Source organism: Hoplias malabaricus, chromosome 18, assembly GCF_029633855.1.
Source record: "Hoplias malabaricus isolate fHopMal1 chromosome 18, fHopMal1.hap1, whole genome shotgun sequence".
NCBI classification, from domain to species: Eukaryota; Metazoa; Chordata; class Actinopteri; order Characiformes; family Erythrinidae; genus Hoplias; species Hoplias malabaricus.
In genome coordinates, this window is record NC_089817.1 from 22,326,791 (window position 1) to 22,347,897 (window position 21,107).

At 38.7% G+C, this 21,107-nt stretch overlaps 1 protein-coding gene across 1 annotated transcript in view; it reads left to right on the forward strand.

Moving 5' to 3' along the window:
- The first annotated feature begins 518 nt into the window (after positions 1-518).
- auts2a (activator of transcription and developmental regulator AUTS2 a) overlaps positions 519-21,107 on the forward strand; it is a 114,362-nt gene continuing 93,773 nt past the window's right edge. Inside the window, exons 1-3 of the mRNA XM_066650412.1 lie at positions 519-893; positions 1,114-1,275; positions 1,502-1,702. Coding sequence (XP_066506509.1) covers positions 519-893; positions 1,114-1,275; positions 1,502-1,702 — 738 coding nt within the window. The remainder of the gene's footprint in view (positions 894-1,113; positions 1,276-1,501; positions 1,703-21,107) is intronic.

A 21,107-nucleotide genomic window follows, 5' to 3' on the forward strand; every position in this document is an offset into this window, starting at 1 on the left:
GCGGAATTATGCTGTGGGTGACAGGGAACTCTTGGCTGTGAAGTTGGCCTTGTTGGAATGGAGGCATTGGCTGGAGGGAGCAAAGCATCAATTTCTAGTCTGGACAGATCACAAAAACTTGGCCTACATCCAACAAGCCAAGCGTCTGAATTCCCGTCAGGCCAGATGGACATTGTTTTTTGCCAGATTTGATTTTGTTTTGTCATATCGACCAGGTTCTAAAAACATTAAGCCTGATGCCCTCTCTCACCAGTGGGATCCTCCATCCACTGTCCCACCAACTGAACCAATGATCCCTGAGATTCGCATCATTGCTCCCCTATGCTGGGGACTGGAGACAGCTATACAAAATGCCCTCCAGAATGAATCAGATTCAGGTGGGGGGCCCCCAGAGGGGCTCTGTCCCCACGTCAGTCTGGCCGGAGGTTCTACAATGGGGACATACGTCTCCTTTTACTGCACATCCAGGGGTTATCCGTACCCTGAAGTTTTTGCAGAGACGATTTTGGTGGCCTAACATGGAACGAGATGTCCGGTCCTATGTGGCCGCCTGTCAGACGTGTGCCCGAAATAAAGAGCCCAGAACACCACCGACAGGCTTACTCCACCCACTTCCTATACCTTCACATCCATGGTCCCACCTCTCCTTGGACTTTATCACAGGTTTGCCCAAATCCCAGGGCAACAATGTGTTATTAGTCATAGTCGACAGGTTCTCTAAGGCCTGTAAATTTGTGGCACTCCCCAAGCTCCCATCAGCCAAGGAAACTGCCAAACTGCTGCTACAGCACATGGTCAGGGTCCATGGGTTCCCCACTGATTTGGTCTCTGATCGGGGCCCCCAGTTTGCTAGCAGGTTTTGGAAGGCCTTTTGTCAACTACTAGGAGCCTCGGTAAGTCTATCATCGGGTTTTCATCCGCAGTCTAACAGCCAAACAGAAAGGGTCAATCAAGACCTAGAACATACCCTCCGGTGCCTTGTCTCCTCCAATCCGTCTTCCTAGGATGATCACCTGATCTGGGTGGAGTACGCCCACAATACTTTATGGCACTCTTCCTTGTGTATGTCTCCTTTTGAGTGCCAGTTTGGTTATGACCCTCCAATGTTTCCAGAGCAGGAGGTTGATGCAGGAGTCCCAGCTGCTGAGCAATTTGTTCGACGATGCCGTCGGGCATGGCAGAAAGCCAGAATTGCCCTCTGGGCCGCCTCAACAGTCCAAAAGAAAGCAGCAGACGAGAAGACAACTTGGGCCCACCTTTCGACCAGGCCAGCAGGTCTGGTTATCCACCAAAGATTTACCCCTCCGTGTTGAATCCCGGAAGCTGGCTCCGCGTTATGTGGGTCCTTTCAAGATTCTCTGCAGAGTGAACCCAGTCTCTTATCGTTTGCTCCTCCCTCGTTCCATGTGTATCAACCCCACATTCCATGTTTCACGCTTGAAGCCTGTACTTTGCATTACCCTTGCCTCTACCTCTAATCCCCCGGCTCCACGCATGGTAGCTGGTTCACCGGCGTACACTGTCCGACACATTCTGGATTCACGTCAGGTCCAAGGCTCCACCCAGTACCTTGTGGACTGGGAGGGATATGGACCGGAAGAACACTCGTCACATCCTGGACCCCAAGTTCATCCGGGACTTCAGACGTGATTGTGCTGCAGGTTTGGGAATGTCAGGTGCCGTTCCTAGGAGAGGGGATCCTGTAAGAGGTCTGCCTGGGGCTGGGGCGAGGCTGCCTGCTAAGCCACCCCAAGTCACTAGAGGGAGACAGACACTCTTAATTTGGGGCAATTGGTTCTACCTGGGCTACTCCTACTTAAGGGAAGCCAACACACACCTCAGTGCTCAGTCTTGGGTTTCTCTTTTCAGAGTGCCGTGCAAGTCTGGCCGGTAATTTGGTAAAGGCTCTTGAGTTTTCTCCTGGGTCACTCTATCTTCTTCTTCTCCACCAGAGCTTTCCCTCTGGTTTTTCTCTTGGGATTTAATATTTTCTTTTCTTTACCATTTTTTAGTATAAATAAATAATTAGAAATAAATTGTGTTCTATCTTTAATTTATTTTGTCTCATTTTGTCCCTCCCTTTTGTTTTGGGAAGCTCTCTTGCCTTTGTTTACTTTTGCTCAATTCTGAGCTGATCAGTTTTCCCCTGACATCTTAATTTTTCCTCTCGTGTTTCATTTTGTCTTGGTGTTCCTAACTTCCAGAGGGGTTGTTTGTGTGTCTCTGCACTTGAGGCCTATTTCTCTAGTGCTCTGTTGGTGGCTTGCCCCGTTTCAATCCACCCCTGCTAAATATGACATTGTCTGATTTTAAAAAATCAGATGTAATGTCAAATGTAAGGGAGGATGCAGACGTTATAGGCATTTTATAATAGAAAACATTTAAAATTCAATTTATGCAATTTATGATAGCTTTTTTAACCATCTCATTCATTTGATATGAATATTTTTGCATTTACAGACTTTTTTGGGCAGTCTGTCATTGAGACTTATTGCTGAAGACATGTGAAGTCACATGTACTATTTAAGTACAGAGCATGCATTTTAACAAACTGTAAGAAAGTGATTTAAAACTAGATTAATTTAAATTAATGAAAATTCACAGTATTTTTATTGTTGGCCATTTCTTGCTTTTTAACTCGAAGATATTTCATTGTAGGACATGTTTTGTCTCTTATCTCAAGAATCAGTGTTCTATAGTATTAACAATGTCAACTGTCATTTTATTCAACAACAAAAAAAATTATCTACAAATGAAGCATTTTATTGTATGTAGTAAAATAATTTACCAGTAACTGCATTCTTTGAGTTCCATCAAAGAAAACATGCTGCAAAAGCAGTGTATCGATTGGTTCTGTTTATAGGGGTAATATTGTGTCCTAAAGTATGTGTGAGTTTTGTGTTGTAATTTCTAATGCTATGCAACAGTTACTATTAAATGACAAAAGGAAAATGTTTGAAATCTGAATAACAATCATACATTATACAAAAAATGCTTTAAAACCTATTTGTATATCTAATAAATACAATTATCTGATGGGATGAGAGGTGGCTGGAACTCAATCTGTGTGGATGTATACTACACGTCAAGACACATTAGAAAAGCATCAAAATGCATTTGTTTTGACAATTTTTTAATGAAAGAGTGAGGGAGCTTATTATGCAATATCTAGAAGTGACTGACTGGCATAGACATGACTGTTTGTGTTTTGACTTCTAATTACAGGCCAGACATAAAGAGTAAGCAAGAAAAGAGTATGAAGAAGCACAGGTTTGCTTATACGACCATGAATAAATCCAGATGTTTGGCTAATTAGATTGCAGTTAATTTCTGTTTTCTTTCTGGTGGAGGTGATATTTATTTTTTTCAGTAGACTTTTATTGCAGCTATAACAATTTGTAACATGCACTGGGCTTTATTTTTGTGGCTGTGCTCAAGCAGTAAATATTTTTACGGTGCAATTGTATTAATTTCATTAGGCAAAGATGCAGTTTAGGCCATCTTATAATTTGGTGGACCAAACAATTTGCTCATGCGATATGGTTGGTGGTGCAGCAGAACCAGGAGTGGTGACAGTTGAAAAACACCAATACAGTGTTATTTTAGAACCTATGAAATGGGGACGTTGCAGAAAATTTTGGGCCCGCTGTTTTTGTGTGAAGACAGACACACAGTTCTATGTGCATGGATGATGAGCAGTGGGGAGCACAGGAATGTACAAGTCAGCATGTGACAGGCGCATCATTTGACAAGAATGACAATGTGGTGAAAGCCTACATCTGTTACCTGCTACCTAATGTGTCAGCTCAAACAAGATTTATTTTTTATGTTGGTGTATTGGGTTTAAATTCTTATATTGTAGGAGCAGTCTGACACAGAGCTATAAGCTCCTTTTAACATATTAACTCCAGAGAAACACCGGAGATGTCCCGAAGTGGTCCTTTCACAGATGTGGTGCACAGCAGGAAATTTTGTGCCAGACACATTCTCACAACAGGAAGTATTCTGTGTGCTTTAGACATGGGGCAGCACCTGTGCAGCTTATGCAGGAAATCTTCTGACATTAGTGGCTCCATTCTTACAGGTGCTGACTTTGACTTTACCAGGAGTCCAGCTGATAGTCAGCTGGATAAATGTTTCAGGTGTTCATCTTCACATTAACAGCTCCTCCAGGTAAACTTCAGAACATTTCTGGGTTACCATGCATGTGTGAAAGGGGTTATAATAAAATTAATATTCGACCAGGTTAGACAACAGATGAGGCCTGCAAGCTATCCTCACTTAAAACACATCCCTTGTATCTTACAGAAAAATCTGAAAAAAGGCTGGGCTAATCCCTCTTTCAGTTCAGAGGCCTATTGAATTCTGGTGTTGAGCTTGAACTTTGAGATAGTAGTTAATGGCAGTTGTTCAACTCAGCTCCAAATGCATTATCTGTTTCATTCAATGAAAACACTTAACTAGATATGGGTCCAAGGCCTATTGATTGAAAGGCTTTGTGTGTGTCAAATTGCTAAAGAGGCCCAGGAAAGGGTGCAAGAGGAGGGAGCGAGAGAGAGAGGGGGAGGTTTTGTGATGTATGACCCTTTGAAAGAAAATTAAACAAGTGCCTCATTAGCACAAGCTTGGCTGCTCCCGAGAGGTGGTCACTGAACTGGGCCTTTTAATGAGCTGGGAATTTAAACATGGCTAGAGTTTACCACCAAAATGCTTTTCCAACTTTGTATCCTCCCCCATCCCCTCAAATACACCCTGATCTTTTGCTCAAACTTGTGCCCAAAAGCCCCATCTGTGAGTTTTCAGAGGCCACCATTTGAGTACCCCTCCCTGTATCCATGTCAGCCCAATGGGTTCACCCATTAATACCAAACCTACTTTACTGAAGCCTGTTCATTAAGACGACCAAGAATATATATATATATATATATATATATATATATATATATATATATATATATATACACCACACTGGTTCTTTTTTCAGCTCCAGAGAACAGTTTTTGTGCCATGGATCCAGTGGAATTATGCACACTAATTCGATTAGGGAGAGATTTGATTAACTGGAAAATGAGAGCTTTGCATAGACTTTCACACGCTTAATTTCTCCCTTGCAAACAGATGCATCATTGTGTCATGGACCTCAGAGTGCACATGGGAACCACTTTCATGAGCTTCAAGGTCTTTTCAGGCCCAACAATATCCAGGATTGCCACGCTTCATATTAGGATAATCAATTTAGAGCTCTTTACTTGGCCACAAAAAACAAATTGCATTTGGCATAGTCTGTGAAAAGGTTCAAAGGATAATGAGATTAATGTAGTATGTATTGAACTAAGGCACAAAATAAAAGTGTAAGAAGTGGAAAAAGCATTTGCATTAGTGCATAAAAAAATAAAAGAAATAATAGTGTGTTTAACTCAAACTGGTTTGAAAAGCATGAGTTGGATGTGCTTAAGGTTAAATATTAAATATTTGGCTCTAAGAGACTCCTGGTTTTAAGAAAGACGCTACAGAGATATTTATATTGTTATTAAATTACAATATGTAGCAAATGTGCTTATCAGCTGCTGCATCAATTTACCTCTTTCATTATGGATAACTTTTATGGTACTATTACATTGCACAGTACGTGCTTCAAACTGGCTTGGCGCGGCTCAACACGTTTCTGGTCCCTGGTCACATTTCCATTAGCATAGCTCCCCTGCGAATTGTAGCCCATGATGCAAAATGTCTTAAAATTCTATCTCTAATGGGAACATTCATTCATTGATTCATTGTTTGTAACCGCATATCCAATTTACTGCAGAAGTAATATTTAGTGCAGTTTACTCATCATGTATTTGCATGTTGCTTGTGGTTTTATTGGCACTGAACAAAATCCTGTGCTCCAATTTTACTCCATTAAAAACAATTGTGAGTCTCAAAAACAAATGTGATCACTGCTGTATATGATGGATATTTTACAAGTGGCTAGTTGCTGTGCTGGAGGTCTCTATTTCATGGCGATTGACAAGTCTCACAATTGCAATGACTATGCAATTAGTCTCTGCCCCATCTCTACTTACCCCTCCACTACTTTGAAAGGCCCACTCCACAACTTGACAAAATTTGTTTCTTAGTTTTAGGCATATGAAACAATGTCTCTCTCAATCCACCCATTTCATCCATTTTTAGAATGTTGTAGATTCCAAGTGAAAATACACAGCCTTGACAGCTTATTTCACTCAAGATACATTTTCTAAACAATGCATCACTCAAAAATGTTAAACAGTTTAATTAATTAATTTGAACTGGATGCTTACTGAAGGTCTTTAAGAAAATATATTTAGAAAAAAAAATTCTAGTTATTTAAACAAATTTTAACAAAACATGTTCTGTTAACCTGACCTTAACAGGTGCGGGGGAAAATTAGTAGACAAAACAAATGATTATAACTTACTTGAACTTGATATGTTGCATAATATTACCATCAGTCACATCAACCCTGAGACAAGCAGCAAAATACCCATAGTCAGCCGGATTTTAAATAATAAAATAATGCTACATATGAAACCTGCAAAATAGGATTAAAAAAAAGTTTACCAAAATAACATGCTGAAGTATGCAGACATTTAGTCACTAAGATAAAACATAACAATAATGTAACATAAAATAAGACCTCTTTTGAAATCCTCACCTGAACTTCTCTTGTGTCAAATTAACATGTCAGTACTCATGGTCAGAACAAGTATCATTTGCATACAGTGCAACACAAGAAAGCAAAACAAACATAACTGGAATATTGATTCGTTCCTTTATTGTCTGTAACCAATTATCCAGATAAGAAAGCCTATCCGGAATCAACTTGGAAGGGTAACTTGCAAGGCATAGCTGGAATAACTTAATAAAGACACAAATTTACATGTTTACTTTAACATAAATTACATTTATTGACTGAAAACTTATATGAAGATTCTGTTCAACACAGGACTTATAAACAAAGTAACAATTACACAGGACACAGGGAGAATAGAGAAATAAGGAAAAAGATGATAGAATATCTATAAAAATATATATATTTTTTGTTCCTTTGGACAACAACAATATGGCACGAACACAAATATATTAACTTGCAAAATAGCCAGTCATTTATGTGTAAGGTTTTTAAAAGTGTGTTTTGTCACTCTTTTGCAAAACTACTCACACTAGAAGCTTGTCCTTTAAGAACTGCACCTTTCATGACTATCTTTGACCATCAATTTGATTATGACATTTGCAGCACTTTGAAGATTCTTATGAATAGCACTGTTTGAAACAATATATGTGGTCAAACAACATAGCGCAGACAAGCTCAAGTGAGGATCATCCACTGAGGGCACTGAGGGCCCACTGAGGATCTCCACATTTTTGATGATGACACCAGTGTAACCTGGCTTATATTCAGGCTCCATACCCTGCTTCCAAATCACATACATTCTCATAACTGTGTCCTGTGGAAGAAAATGAACATTAAGATCATTCATTCATTGTCTGTAACCGCTTATCCATTTCAGGGTCACAGTAGGCCTGGACCCTACCCGGATTCACTGGGTCCAGTCCTTTGCAGGACAACACACACACACACATTAACTCATACACTCACAGAAACAGAGTCACCAATCCACTTACCAACATGTGTTTTTGGAGGAAATCGGAGTACCCGAAGGAAATCTACGTGGACACTCCTCAGACACTCACCCAGAGCGGGACTTGAACCCACAACCTCAAGATTCCTGGAGTTGTGTGGTTATGACACTACCTGCTGTGTCACTGTACCCCTCATATGAAGACCATTCATTCATTCATTCATTCATTATCTGTAACCGCTTATCCAGGTCAGGGTCGCGGTGGGTCCAGAGCCTACCTGGAATCATTGAGTGCAAGGCGGGAATACACCCTGGGGGGCGCCAGTCCTTCACAGGGCAACACACACATTCACTCACACACTCACACCTACGGACACATTTGAGTCGCCAATCCACCTACCAACATGTGTTTTTTGGACTGTGGGAGGAAACCGGAGCACTCGGGGAAACCCACGTGGTTACGGGTAGAACACACCAACTCCTCACAGACAGTCACCAGGAACGGGAATCAAACTCACAACCTCCAGGTCTCAGGAGCTGTGTGACTGCGACACTATCTGCTGCGCCACCGTGCTGCCCATATGAAGATCAAATTATCTACATTTTTAATAAACCTAACAGTAGACAATTAGACATAAATCCGCATACATTCTACTTTATTCAACTAAACTAACACAAAAACGTTTCCAGCAATAAATACAACCATGCCACTATCATGGCATTGACACTACCGGTGGGAAGATAGTAATACATTAAGATTTATAGGCTATGGTGGATGTTGTCATACTGAGGTGGAAAAAAGACTAATAAGTGATACAACAGGAAATCTTAAGTTTACACTAAACTTTAAAGGCACTGGGGCATCTGTATCCTAAGTTTACTGAAATACATGCAACTTGAATAATAATGTAATATTAACCTTTCCAAAGTGGAAAGGTTAAAGTGGGATTCAGGGAGATATGTAACTACAAAAATATTAATGCAGTGATGTGCAAGTAATTTAAACAAAGACGTGGAAACAGAGGACTTTTTTTTTTTTTTTTTTAAATATGCACATTTTGTATTCAACACATTCCAAAAACTGTTGGGACAGGGCAAAAAAGAAAAGAAAAGAATTGGTTAACTGCAATACCACTAAAAACAAATTAGGCTAATGGCCAACAGGTCAGTGACATGATTGGGTATTTACAAAAAAGCATTCCACAGTCTTTCAGAAATCAATATTGTGAAGTGCTCATCACTCTGTGAAAGACTGAGTAGGCAAGTAGTGCAACAATTCAAGAAAGGTGAAGTACAGGAACAGTGCATTTGTCATTGAAGAACATAAAGCAAAATGTATCTTTAGCATTTAACCCATCTGTGGCAGTGAAAACACGCAGCATGCACTAGAGTGAAAACACCTGGAGTAGCTGGCAACCGTCCACACCCTGGGGGCAGTTGGGGGTGAGGTGCCTTGCATCAGTTTTGCACAGCAGCTACATTAAAAACATTATTACTTGTATTATACTGGCTTTGATATTTTCCTACCTGCAGCAGGCAAGATGCCACTACAAAAGCAAATGTAAATTTTTGTATTCCACAAAAAAAAGAAAAGAAAAAGAAATGGTACATTCCATGCAAGAAAGGTCATTATTTAAGACACAAATATTAGAAGCTGGCAAACAAAACTAAATTAGCTCATAGAACCAATAACCAAATGGGCATGTCTTGTTGACATTTTTTGGTATAAAAATATTTTGATAATCTTACAAGACTTTTACTCATATGTGAATAGAGACTGATTTTGTCTTTAGTCATGTTTCTTTCTCTCAGGCTGCTTCCCATTTCTTGTTGCAATTGACTATGTTTAGTAGGATGTAGTGAATGAAGCATTGGACCAATTGATTTCATTTTAGTTCCAAACCAAACCACATTTTATTCACCCAAATAATTATAAATTTATTTATTTTCTCATTAAAGGCTTTCTTAGGCCTACGATGAACATGAAGCCTACCATCATTCACATACAGGCATATACAAGCCTGTACAAACAAATTTCCAGTCATGAACAGTCCCATTTGTGTCTCTCTTCACCCACTGTAACCAGGCAACTCTATGAGCAGGTTTGAGAAAATGCCTTTTGCGTGACACACTGTTCCATATGTTCATGGCATGCGTTCTTTCAGAAATTGTTAGTGAAGATCATGGGTTGACTTCTAATTCAATATGTGCCTGTCTAGGCGAAGTGATTTTCTTTCACAAGCCATGAAACATGCTTGAAACATGATCATGAACCAATATATACACTACAGTTTGTTGATACACTGCTATTCGTTTGATTTGCTTCGGTGTCAACCAGAGGAGGATGGGTTCCACTGTTGAGTCTTGGTTCCTCTCAGAGTTTCTTTCTTATGCTGTGAGTATTTTTTCTTTCCACTGTTACATCAGTTTACTCACTTGGTGAGGATACTGTAAAACTTTCAGTTTCAGTTGAAAAAGTGGTTCTTAAAATAAAATGTAATTTAGTTGAATATATTAAAAAGAGCTCATATAGAATCTCTGCATAAGCAATGATGATTATAAAATAAATTAGGGTAAAATAAAAATTTTGCCTGTTGGTTTGTTCAGTAAGATTTTTTTTTTCTCTTCAGACGCACCATAGAAATCTGCAAAAGATTCAGAAATGTCACATAGCTGGGTATTGAGGAAAAATAAGACCAAAAATTTTAAATAAAAATAATTGGCAGGGGGGTAGCTTATCACAAAGGGTTATCAAGCTAGGTGGTAAGTGCTTTATCAACTCTACCTCACAGTGGCATTGGTAAGAGTAAGATCATGGCAACCAAAGGTCAGTTCAAGAAAATCTCTCTTCTAATTACCATATGTAATTTATGAAGCGGGAGGTGAAAGGTATTTGTTTGAACACAGGGTTAAAGCCTTGTTCTATCAAGCATGATTTAGTTCTGTAGTATCTTTGCATACCTTCCTCAGTGGAAAGAAAATACACCCCGAGAAGCCATACAGAACAAGAAGAAGAAACACCTTTATTGATGCTCTAAGGGAAATTGCTTCTCTGCATTTGACTCATCTGTGGTGGTGAACACACAAACACACACTACCGAGCAAATTTTCACTCGCACTGTGGCAGTGGACACACACACACACACAACCAGAACGGGTGGCTGCCAATCACCTCGGCACCCAGGGAGCAGTTTGGGGTTAGATGCCTTGCTCATAGGCACCTAATGAATGAATGAATTTTCTCTTGCTTGTCCCAAAAATTGAAAAGGCGACCCTCCGGCCTCAGTCTTACTTCTCTAACCTCAAAAGCCTCAAGACTGGAGTCATGTGCCAACAATATGTCTAAAAGCCCAGATGTGTGCACACTCTTTACAACCCATAATTGGATGTAGAGACAGGATGCCAGACAAATGTACTGAACAGGTTTCAAAACACAGTCCAAAATACAGTCCATGAATCAGAAGAGGGCCAGCACCAGAGTAAATGGAAATAAAAACACTCAAAGTAACAGAAACAGATAAATTACTTAAATAACAGGCTTAGAATTCAGTAGCCAAGAGTTCAATTCAAGAGTCTTCACGCTTCTGACTGTCCAGTGTTCTTTTAAGATTAGGTTTCTTTCTGTTTCCAGTCGGTTGTAAACCATGTATCAGCATTTGCATATTTCTGGGAACAGCAGTCTTCATCACTTGAAGACATTCTGTTAGTCCGGCCTTTAATTTTTGTAAAAAATAGTTCAACAAGACACAAAATAGCAACAAACATGTCACTCGGGTGCAGAGTTGGGGAGTCATACTTAAGTTGCTTAAACTTCAGACTCAGCTTGAGACTCGCTTTCAAATGATTCCGACTCGACTTGGACTAGTGAACAATCTGTTTAAGTAATTTTTTTTTTTTTTAAAGTAAACGCATAGGACCCTTCCCACACGGGAACACTCGCAAAATCATCTGATATCTGTTTCATTTTATTACTATTATTATTATTCATTCATTCATTCATTATCTGTAACCATTTATCCAGTTCAGGGTGGCGGTGGGTCCAGAGCCTACTTGGAATTATTGGGCGCAAGGCAGGAGTACACGGTGGACGGTGCACCAGTTCTTTACAGGGAAACACATACAGACACACATTCACTCACACCTACGGACACTTTTGAGTCCCCAGTCCACCTACCAACTTGTGTTTTTGGACCATGGGAGGAAACCGCAGCATCCGGAGGAAACCCACACGAACAGACACAGGGAGAACACACCAAAATTTCTGAGTGGGACTTGAACCCACAACCTCCAGGCCCCTGGAGCTGTGTGACTGTGACACTACCTACAGTGCCACTCTGCCGCCTATTATTATTAATACTTTTAAAAATTAATTATTAAAAAATATTATTATCTCTCAGCGCGACCCTGAAATGGAGAAGCGGAAAGATGATGATAATGATTATCTCTATGTATATCTTTAGATTTTTAGTTCCCTCCCTGCCATGTGCAGCCACAGACAATGTAAAATGGACAATGGACAAGGGTGTGTTCCCACCTTGTGCTCAGTTATTCCAGGATAAGTGGTTAAGGACAATGAATGAATAGCATGTGTGAACAAAGCCATAGAACCTCATGACAAACATCTCTACTCACAAGTGGCATAGCCCAAACTCAGGCCCACTCAGCCACTGCTAATTCTATATAACGCCACAGTCACACAGTGTGTGTCTGCAAATATGACATGCAAATTTGTGTCCTTGACCAATAGGGCTGCTGTTCTGTACTGTCTCTGCTCTGTCTGAGCCAAACTGGCAGCAGCACTGGCGGTTTCACTTTCAAAACGGGAGATATTATACAAATATTTCATGCAGATTACAAATTACAACACACACGAAAGTCACACACCATGACCCTGAACTGGATAAGCGATTACAGATAATGAATGAATGACTGATAAAAAGGAAGGTAAACTATACCCCGGTGTTCTGTCAAGTTGTGTTACATTGTCCAAATGCACGAAAAAAGAAGTTTGCCAGAAAATACTCCCTACTGTAGAGTATGTAGGATATATGCACAGCCTAAACACAGTAGGGTGTGTTCAGAGAGCAGAAGCTGGCCGAATTTCAAACACTGTGTCTGCAGTTGGTTCAAATAATTTCTTGCAACCAGTCATTTATAATGACCAGGTCACAACTTATTTGCATGAAGTTGAGAAAGTCGCTTATCTCTCTGTTGCCTTCTTGCTTGTTGCTTCTCTTGAGAAAACAGATTTACTATGAAAAACAATAAAAACATTCAAAATTGTGGGTATGAGCAGCACTGTTTATAATGATGGGTTTCAGTACCTGTTACTTTAAATGAGAATGAGCCAAGGCTCACTTTCAACATGAGATCCCCGGAGTGAGAATCAAATGAGCAGAAGCTGGTTTTTATTCATTTTGCTTGGTTCTATTGTTTTCATTTTTGCCACATTTAATAATTCATTCATCATTCATTTTTTGCCTGTAACCTTTTATATAGTTCAGAGTCGCAGTCACATTTAATCAGTATTTTAAATTTCCCCATTTCTCAAATCTTTTTGTTGTGCTCTGTTTAATCCTTTTTTGTTTAAAAAAACCCAGGTTTAGTGCTTTGACTGAAGATATTCAGACAATGAAGAGGGCCAATTGTAAAGTCGCTCTGCACTCTGCAAGATGTAGCAGAAAACCAGAACATCTTGTCTTTTTTCATGTTTACAGACCTAGGCAGAACACAAAAAATTCAAAGATTTTGTTTTATTAGGCCCACCAGATCCCCAAATTAATGAGTTAATGCACTGAAATTTTTTTTCATATGTTCATAATATCCTTTTAAATATGAGGCCTCAAAATGTATCCCTGATTTACAAAACATTGGCAATTATATTGCAAAACTGTGTTCCCCTAAAATTGTTTGAGCCAAGTGCATTTTGCCCTGTTATTGTGCCTCCGTTTTCTCTCAAATTCTTACTTGCTTGCTGGCATATACTATGCATTCATGGCATATACCCTACACAGTAAACATCCTGTCAACTACTATACCACAGTAATGTTCTTTTGAATGTCATTTAGTAGCATGGGAAATGAGGCATGGCATATGTGCAGTCAGATTTAGACATTTTGTTTTTTGAATTTAAGTGTGTATTTTTTTTGAATAATGGCAAAACCAAAAGTATGGCTGAAATCAGACAACCACACCATTTATGGGGAACTGAAGGGCAGGGTCCCGTCTATAAAAGTAGATTTCTCTTCTCTGACACAACAGCTAAACTTGAAAAAATGTACAGTAAATATGCTACTGTGTGTTGTATAAAGAAAGGAGCCAAACAAGTTAAAATGATCTGTTTACCTGTTATTTGGACAGCAAGTATAATAACAAGCATTGTAGCTAACAGCTTGGCATTGCAGTCATTAAAGGAAACATAATTATTGTACCAGAAATTACTGGATGAGTATTTAAATTAAAAAAAGGAGAAGTCACATTTTTAGCAACCTCAAATATTCAGCTAGAAGTACTCAAGATGTCTAAATAAGATTAAAAGCCTTGCATGGCAATCCCATAGAAAAGTTATGGAGGATTTTGAGATGGCTTAAGTTTATCATAGGAACCATCATAACTTACAGGAACGAAGGTAGCCAAAATAAGTACAGTAGACATTTCTGCTAAGTCATTCACAAACATAATGAGTTTAATAATGCCCTGATCCACATTTGGTCAGCCTTGACCACACATACCAATATGAATATTAAAAAAAACTTATCGTTAGTTTTGCTTTTAGATGCATACTTATATACATATTCATAAAGGCCAAGATAAATGACTTTCATCAAGTTGCTATCACTCCCTCTGTCTTATAATCATAAAGTGCTTTATAAAACTGGTCCCATTATGCATCAAAGTCATCATCTACTCCAGTCTCGACTAACATGGCTAAAATGATAATTTGCCTCATTTGCACCCTTTACTTATTTTGAGCATCATCCATGTCCATAACAGAAGATTTGTCCATGGCCAATCAACAATTCATATTTTGTGAAAAGGGCACAGTAGAGACTTACCCTAGGTGCATATTTATTTACACATTTCATCCATGCATAATCATTTGTGATATTTCGTCATGAACCCTTTGTTATAATAACACAGTCAGGAAAGCCTAGTCCATCTATGATTTTACAATTCCACCTGTCCAACTTGGTAGAATAAATTTAGTGTTCTTCCCCTGAGGGGTCACTGATCACGCTGGCCTGATAAAATCTTCTGTTTCAAGACAAGACACGTCAAAACATAGTCACGCAACCAAATTCAGTCGAAAGTACAGGCTTTGTTAGTTTATGAGGACAGGCAAAGTAGAAATGGAGATGTCATATATGACATGAGTACGTGAGTAAAAGTGCAGCAAAATCAGATGGGACATGTGTTGCATTTATTTTGATACCTATGCCATTTTCTGTCCTATAAAAGAAATGAAAAAAATTGGGAATCTACTGACTTCACTACAAGCTGAATACAGTAAAGAGGTTGGGTGAGGGTTGAATTTGCTGGAAGAGGGAGAGACAGCAGAGCTAGGGAGGACATACACAAAGGCTGAAGATGAGATGACTGAAAAAACTATACCGAACTTGGGCATGGTAAACAATGCTTTATGTGGCAGATAAAGGCAAAATCAGAAGTTATATATCGGAAGTAAATTAAGCAAGACTCCTAAGGGCTACACTACACCGTACACCAAATTTAAGCAAGTTCAAGTCATGAATAGTCATGCATAAAAATGTGCCTATGTACATGTCCATTCAATAAGGTTGTATTTGCATTTTTTGCCTCTCATTGAAAGGGAATTTTTCAACTTGGAGCATATTAGAAAACTATTAAGTAACATATTTTAAAAGGGGATTGAATCTAACTGGAGGAGTAATAAAAACAAAGGGAATAAGTAAATAAGTAAAGAGTGGGAGACAAAGATGAGCGAGCCAGACAGATGAGCTGTTTCCTATTGGAAATCTTTCTGTATTCCACCATCTGTTCAAGCCATTTTAATTAAATCTAAAGAGATGAAGACTTCCTTTTTTTTTCTTTTTTTCTATGTATGTTTGCGTGAATTTCAGTAAACTGGCAGTGTCAAACTATGCCAGTGTACAGTCATTTCTTTTTGCATGGCTGCCAGCTGCTAATGAGAGAGAGAGAGAGAGAGAGAGAGAGAGAGAGAGAGAGAAGAATGTCAAGCATACAGAGGTTTGCTTACCGTCATGAGTCGCTAATGAGAAAGGCCTTTTCCTATATTCCTCAAAACAGCCTATGCACATATTTTGGTGTTTTGTGAGATGGGTAATTGAACACAGCCATACTGCTGCAAAACCCTTCAAAAGGCACCACTTTGGAAAGGAAGTAATTGAACAAGTTAGGGCTGGGCAATTAATCGAAATCGACATTCTAATCGACATAATCTTGTCTATATCGATTATTTTTATTCTGTTATGTCCCCACTGTTTTTTCATGTAATGTCCCTGCTACTGATCTATAGTCACGCGTTTCTGCCAAAATCTGTCACATGGAAACAACCTAAGTCCGACTGAGCAACTCGAGCAGCTCATACCAAAGAAAAACACAGTGTCTGTGGTTTGGATGTCTTTTGCCTTGACTTTAATTAAGACAACACTGAGCAAAAAGAAGTCAAATGTAAATGCTGAGCACTAGAACAAGCAGTATTGGGCTTGGTGTATCGCTAAAATTAATGACTTCTGGCTGACAGTGAGCCCCAAACAGTAACACAACACAAACAAAAAAGATATCACATAAACACCTAAATAACCCCTAAACAGTAGCCAGTGGGCTAAACGTTTTTTCTTGTTCTTCTTCTTTTCTGTCCTCCCCTTCTCCTTTCTGCCAGTGTAAATTAGATATTTCAATATAGTTGCAGGTGAGGTATAAATAAGTCATCCTCATCCCAGGGCACGGCCAGAACAGGTTTGATTTTATAAAAAGACTTAAGCAAGAATTAATTAAATTCACTAAGTTAAAGCACAGCCTCATTCCTGCTGACGAATTCTCAGATTTTTTTTTCTGTGGTGATCAGCATGTTCAGTAACATATCTATATGGAAAGTGATTACAGATGCACTCACAGTTCTCTTACTAGCCATCTGGCACTTACTTACAGCAAGCTTTAAGTAAAAATGCAAAAGGGGAGAAAATAGAATTCACCTGAACGTTTGTTTTACATATTTAGGTATGGTACACTTATCGTTTGTAGTGTTTCTTTTGTTCAAGTTAGGGTTGCCTTTTCAGTTCCGGCCCTGTGTTCATTTGAATCTCACATTTTCTATTTTTTACCAACATGTTGAACTCCATAAAAGCTACATGTGATCAAGTATAACGCATGAGATTTTGCTCAAGTGAAAACCTTGATTTCATGTTCCTTTCATGTGACACTGCTACAAAATGTCTTTATTCTCAAACTATTCTCACATGCAGGGCAATTTCTACAATGGTTTGATCTAAGGTTTTGTTTTCTGAATTTACTCCATGTTCCCTAACATTTCGTCCTCAGTTATAACTAAACAAAGGAGGGTCTCTATATAGGTGTTTCCTCATTTCATCTGCTGATTAAACATGCCAGTGTTTATTAATGATATACTTGGCCACAGCATGGACTGTAGAAGGTTGTGCAGCAAAGTCCAGAATCCATTTTTGCTCTAGTTTGTGAAGATATACTTGAGCCTATTTTACATTTTCTGATAGTATATTGCATCCATTGTTTGTGTCAAAAAACATTGTAAATCATCAGTTTGTAAACAAATGCTATAATCCATGCATATTGGTCTCAAATATTGGCTACAAAATATGTCCGAGTGGAGCATGATGAATGCTTGAGGCATGAAGGACACATGTCATAGTCAGTATATTTTCTGTACACAATGGTATATACAGTGTTGTCAGAAATGCAAACATACATATGCAAAAAGATGATTTTCTTAAAGGCTGGATGGAGGGAAGTAGCAAACAAAATACTCCAGTTAATTGATCAATATAATGATCAATATAATGTCAGTATATGATTATGGATTGTTAATCATATTCAAAGTCCTCTCATATTGCATATATATATATTTTTTTTCTTTTCTTTTTCAAAGGATATGTACCTACATATCCTACATATACCTGGTGAGTACCTACTCAGCCATGTCAACAAGAAAAGCATTCCAAAATGGTCTCCAGAATTTAAGACCACGTCAAGTGTTACCAATTTAATTTTGTGTCAATTTTCACATATTTCCATTTAATTAAATCACTTGTAGCCCTGTAATATGATGCATGCTACATCAGAAGAGATAAATGGTAATCAGTATAATTTGATATGATCTCTGGTTGAACAGGAGTCTTCTTGTATTTCAGTTTGGAAACAGATATAATACTAGCCTTATTGGGCACTAATGTCAGATATTCAATTTCCTTCAAAGATTAACGTATTACTATGGACATCAAAATGACATCAATGTAGCTTTTAATATATGGTGAAGTTATCACTCCTGAGTTTAATATAGTAGATCATATCTGACAGGTGATGTTGTACCTCCTCAAAATCCCTCTAGAAATCATAAGGGGACATAGAAAAGAGGCTGCTACAATGTGAGGCAAGACGAATTTATTTCATGGACTGTCCTCAACCTAAAGGTCTTAATGACAAACTACCATTGGCTTGTTTCTAATAAACAAATCCCATAGAAAATTGCAGGGATTATGCAGTCAAATATATAGGGTGTTGTAGGCTTTGTTTTCTGGATATTTAGAAATGTTAGACATTGTCTAGTTTTAGGTGGCTATATATTAATGTTAAATATGGGCTTCAATTATGTAGTGGCTTTGGTGCTTTTTATAATGCATTGTTTTCATAAACATTGGGCAATTTTTATAGATTTTCTATACACAGTCTAGTTTTGTATGTATATATCGTTCTTTGTCGAAAGAAAAAAAGAAAATTTTGGGATGTTGTGAACTTTTTTGTAGTATTCAGCAAAGTTTAAATAAAAACACAAAACAGAAATATGATTATTCTCTTCTCAAAAATGACCAAAATATGCTCCTCTGAGCTCTCTGAGAACTGTGTGGGCATGGTCCAATATATTATGGACAGTCCGGCAACACACAACCTGCAGACAGATCAATGGCAGGTTTTTGGTTCTGGGTTCTTATTCTACACAAGATCAAATCAAATTTATTTGTATAGTGCTTTTTACAACTGATGTAGTCACAAAGCAGCTTCACAGAATTCCAGTAAGACAAAGATTTGACATGAAATGTAGAAAAATGTAAAACCCAAGTGAGCAAGCCAGGGGCGACAGTGGCAAGGAAAAACTCCCTCAGATACACAATAAATAGTACAAATGGGTAGAACTGGCATTATGCAGCCATACATGTATTAACCTACGGACAAGGAGTTCAAAAATGATTCAGAATCATCTTCGGGAACCAATAACTTGTGCTCACGGTCTGGACAGACAGGTAGGTTTCTTGTGTCTCCAGTAGAATTAAAATTGACACACTTAAAAACACACCTAACTTGTTAGCTGATCTTACTGTTTTGGTTGTCATGGTGTTTTTAGCATAACAACTTGACTTCTGCTTGAAGTTACTGAAACAGTCATTGATGAATGAAATGTCTACAACATATGATGTTCGTGTTGTAGACAATGCCCCTGTGCCCACCATGAACTAAAAAAAATTATACAGGTTTTGTGCAATGATACCTTAAGATAAAGACCATAAGATTGGTCTTTGTCCAGTTTACTGTTGAATGGGCATCCATGGAAGGCACACACATGGAATGTTGGCATAGCTTAGTAAATAGCTGGATAGCTAGCTCACGCACTGGCTCCTTAGGAGATGGCTCCTAAGCTTTAGCTCAGCTGCCTCTTTGACTCAGAGAAGAGGCGTGGCTATGGTAGCAATACTGATCATTTTGAGGAGAGTTTTATCATTTTTTTGTTTTGTGTTTTTTTATTAAAATTTTGCTGAAATTTTCACATAACACCTAAGTTTAGAATTAAACAAAAAATCTAAATTTCTTACTTCTCAGTAAGAATGGTGCTTGTATAAAGTTATATACAAATTGGATTCCAAAAATGTTGGGACACTAAAAAAAATTTTGAATAAAAACTGAATGCAATGATGTGGAGATGGCAAATGTCAATATTTTATTCAGAATAGAACACAAATCACAGATCAAAAGTTTAAACTGAGAGAATGCATCATTTTAAGGGAAAAATATGTTGTTTCAAAATTTCATGGCGTCAACAAATTCCAAAAAAGTTGGGACAAGGCCATTTTTTACCACTGTGTGGCATCCCCCCTTCTTACAACATTCAACAGATGACTGGGGACAGAGGAGACCAGTTTCTCAAGTTTAGAAATAGGAATGCTCTCCCATTCATGTCTAATACAGGCCTCTAACTGTTCAATCGTCTTGGGCCTTCTTTGTCGCACCTTCCTCTTTATGATGCACCAAATGTTCTCTATAGGTGAAAGATCTGGACTGCAGGCTGGCCATTTCAGTACCCGGATACTTCTCCTACGTAGCCATGATGTTGTGATTGCTGCAGAATGTGGTCTGGCATTATCTTGTTGAAAAATGCAGGGTCTTCCCTGATAGAGATGACGTCTAGATGGGAGCATATGTTGTTCTAGAACCTGAACATAGTTCTCTGCATTAATGATGCCTTTCCAGACATGCAAGCTGCCCATGCCACAAGCACTCATGCAACCCCATACCATCAGTGATGCAGGCTTCTGAACGGAGCGTTGATAAAAACTTGGGTTATCCTTGTCCTCTCTGGTCCGGATGACATCGCGTCCCAGTGTTCCATAAAGAACTTCAAATTGTGACTCATCTGACCACAGAACAGTCTTCCATTTTGCCACACTCCATTTTAAAAGACCCCTGGACCAGTGCAAATGTCTGAGCTTGTGGAGCTTGCTTAGAAATGGCTTCCTCTTTGCACTGTAGAGTTTCAGCTCGCAACGGCAGATGGCACGGTGGATTGTGTTCACTGAAAATGCTTTCTTGAAGTATTCCTGAGCCCATTCTGTTATTTGCTTGACAGTGGCATTCCTGTTTGAGGTGCAGTAACGTTTAAGGTGCCCGGAGATCATGAGCATCCAGTAGAGTTTTACAGCCTTGACCCTTACGCACAGCAATTGTTCCAGATTCTTTGAATCTTTTGATGATGTTATGCACGGTTGATGATGATAACTTAAAAGTCTTTGCTATTTTACACTGGGTAACACCATTCTGGTATTGCTGCACTATCTTTCTGTGCAACAATGGTGGAATTGGTGATCCTCTTACCATCTTGGCTTCAGAGAGACACTGACACTCTGAGAAGCTCTTATACCCAATTATGTTGTCAATTGACCTAATTAGTGTTAATTGGTCTTCCAGCTCTTTTAAGCTTTTATACCCAATTACGTTGTCAATTGACCTAATTAGTGTTAATTGGTCTTCCAGCTCTTCGTT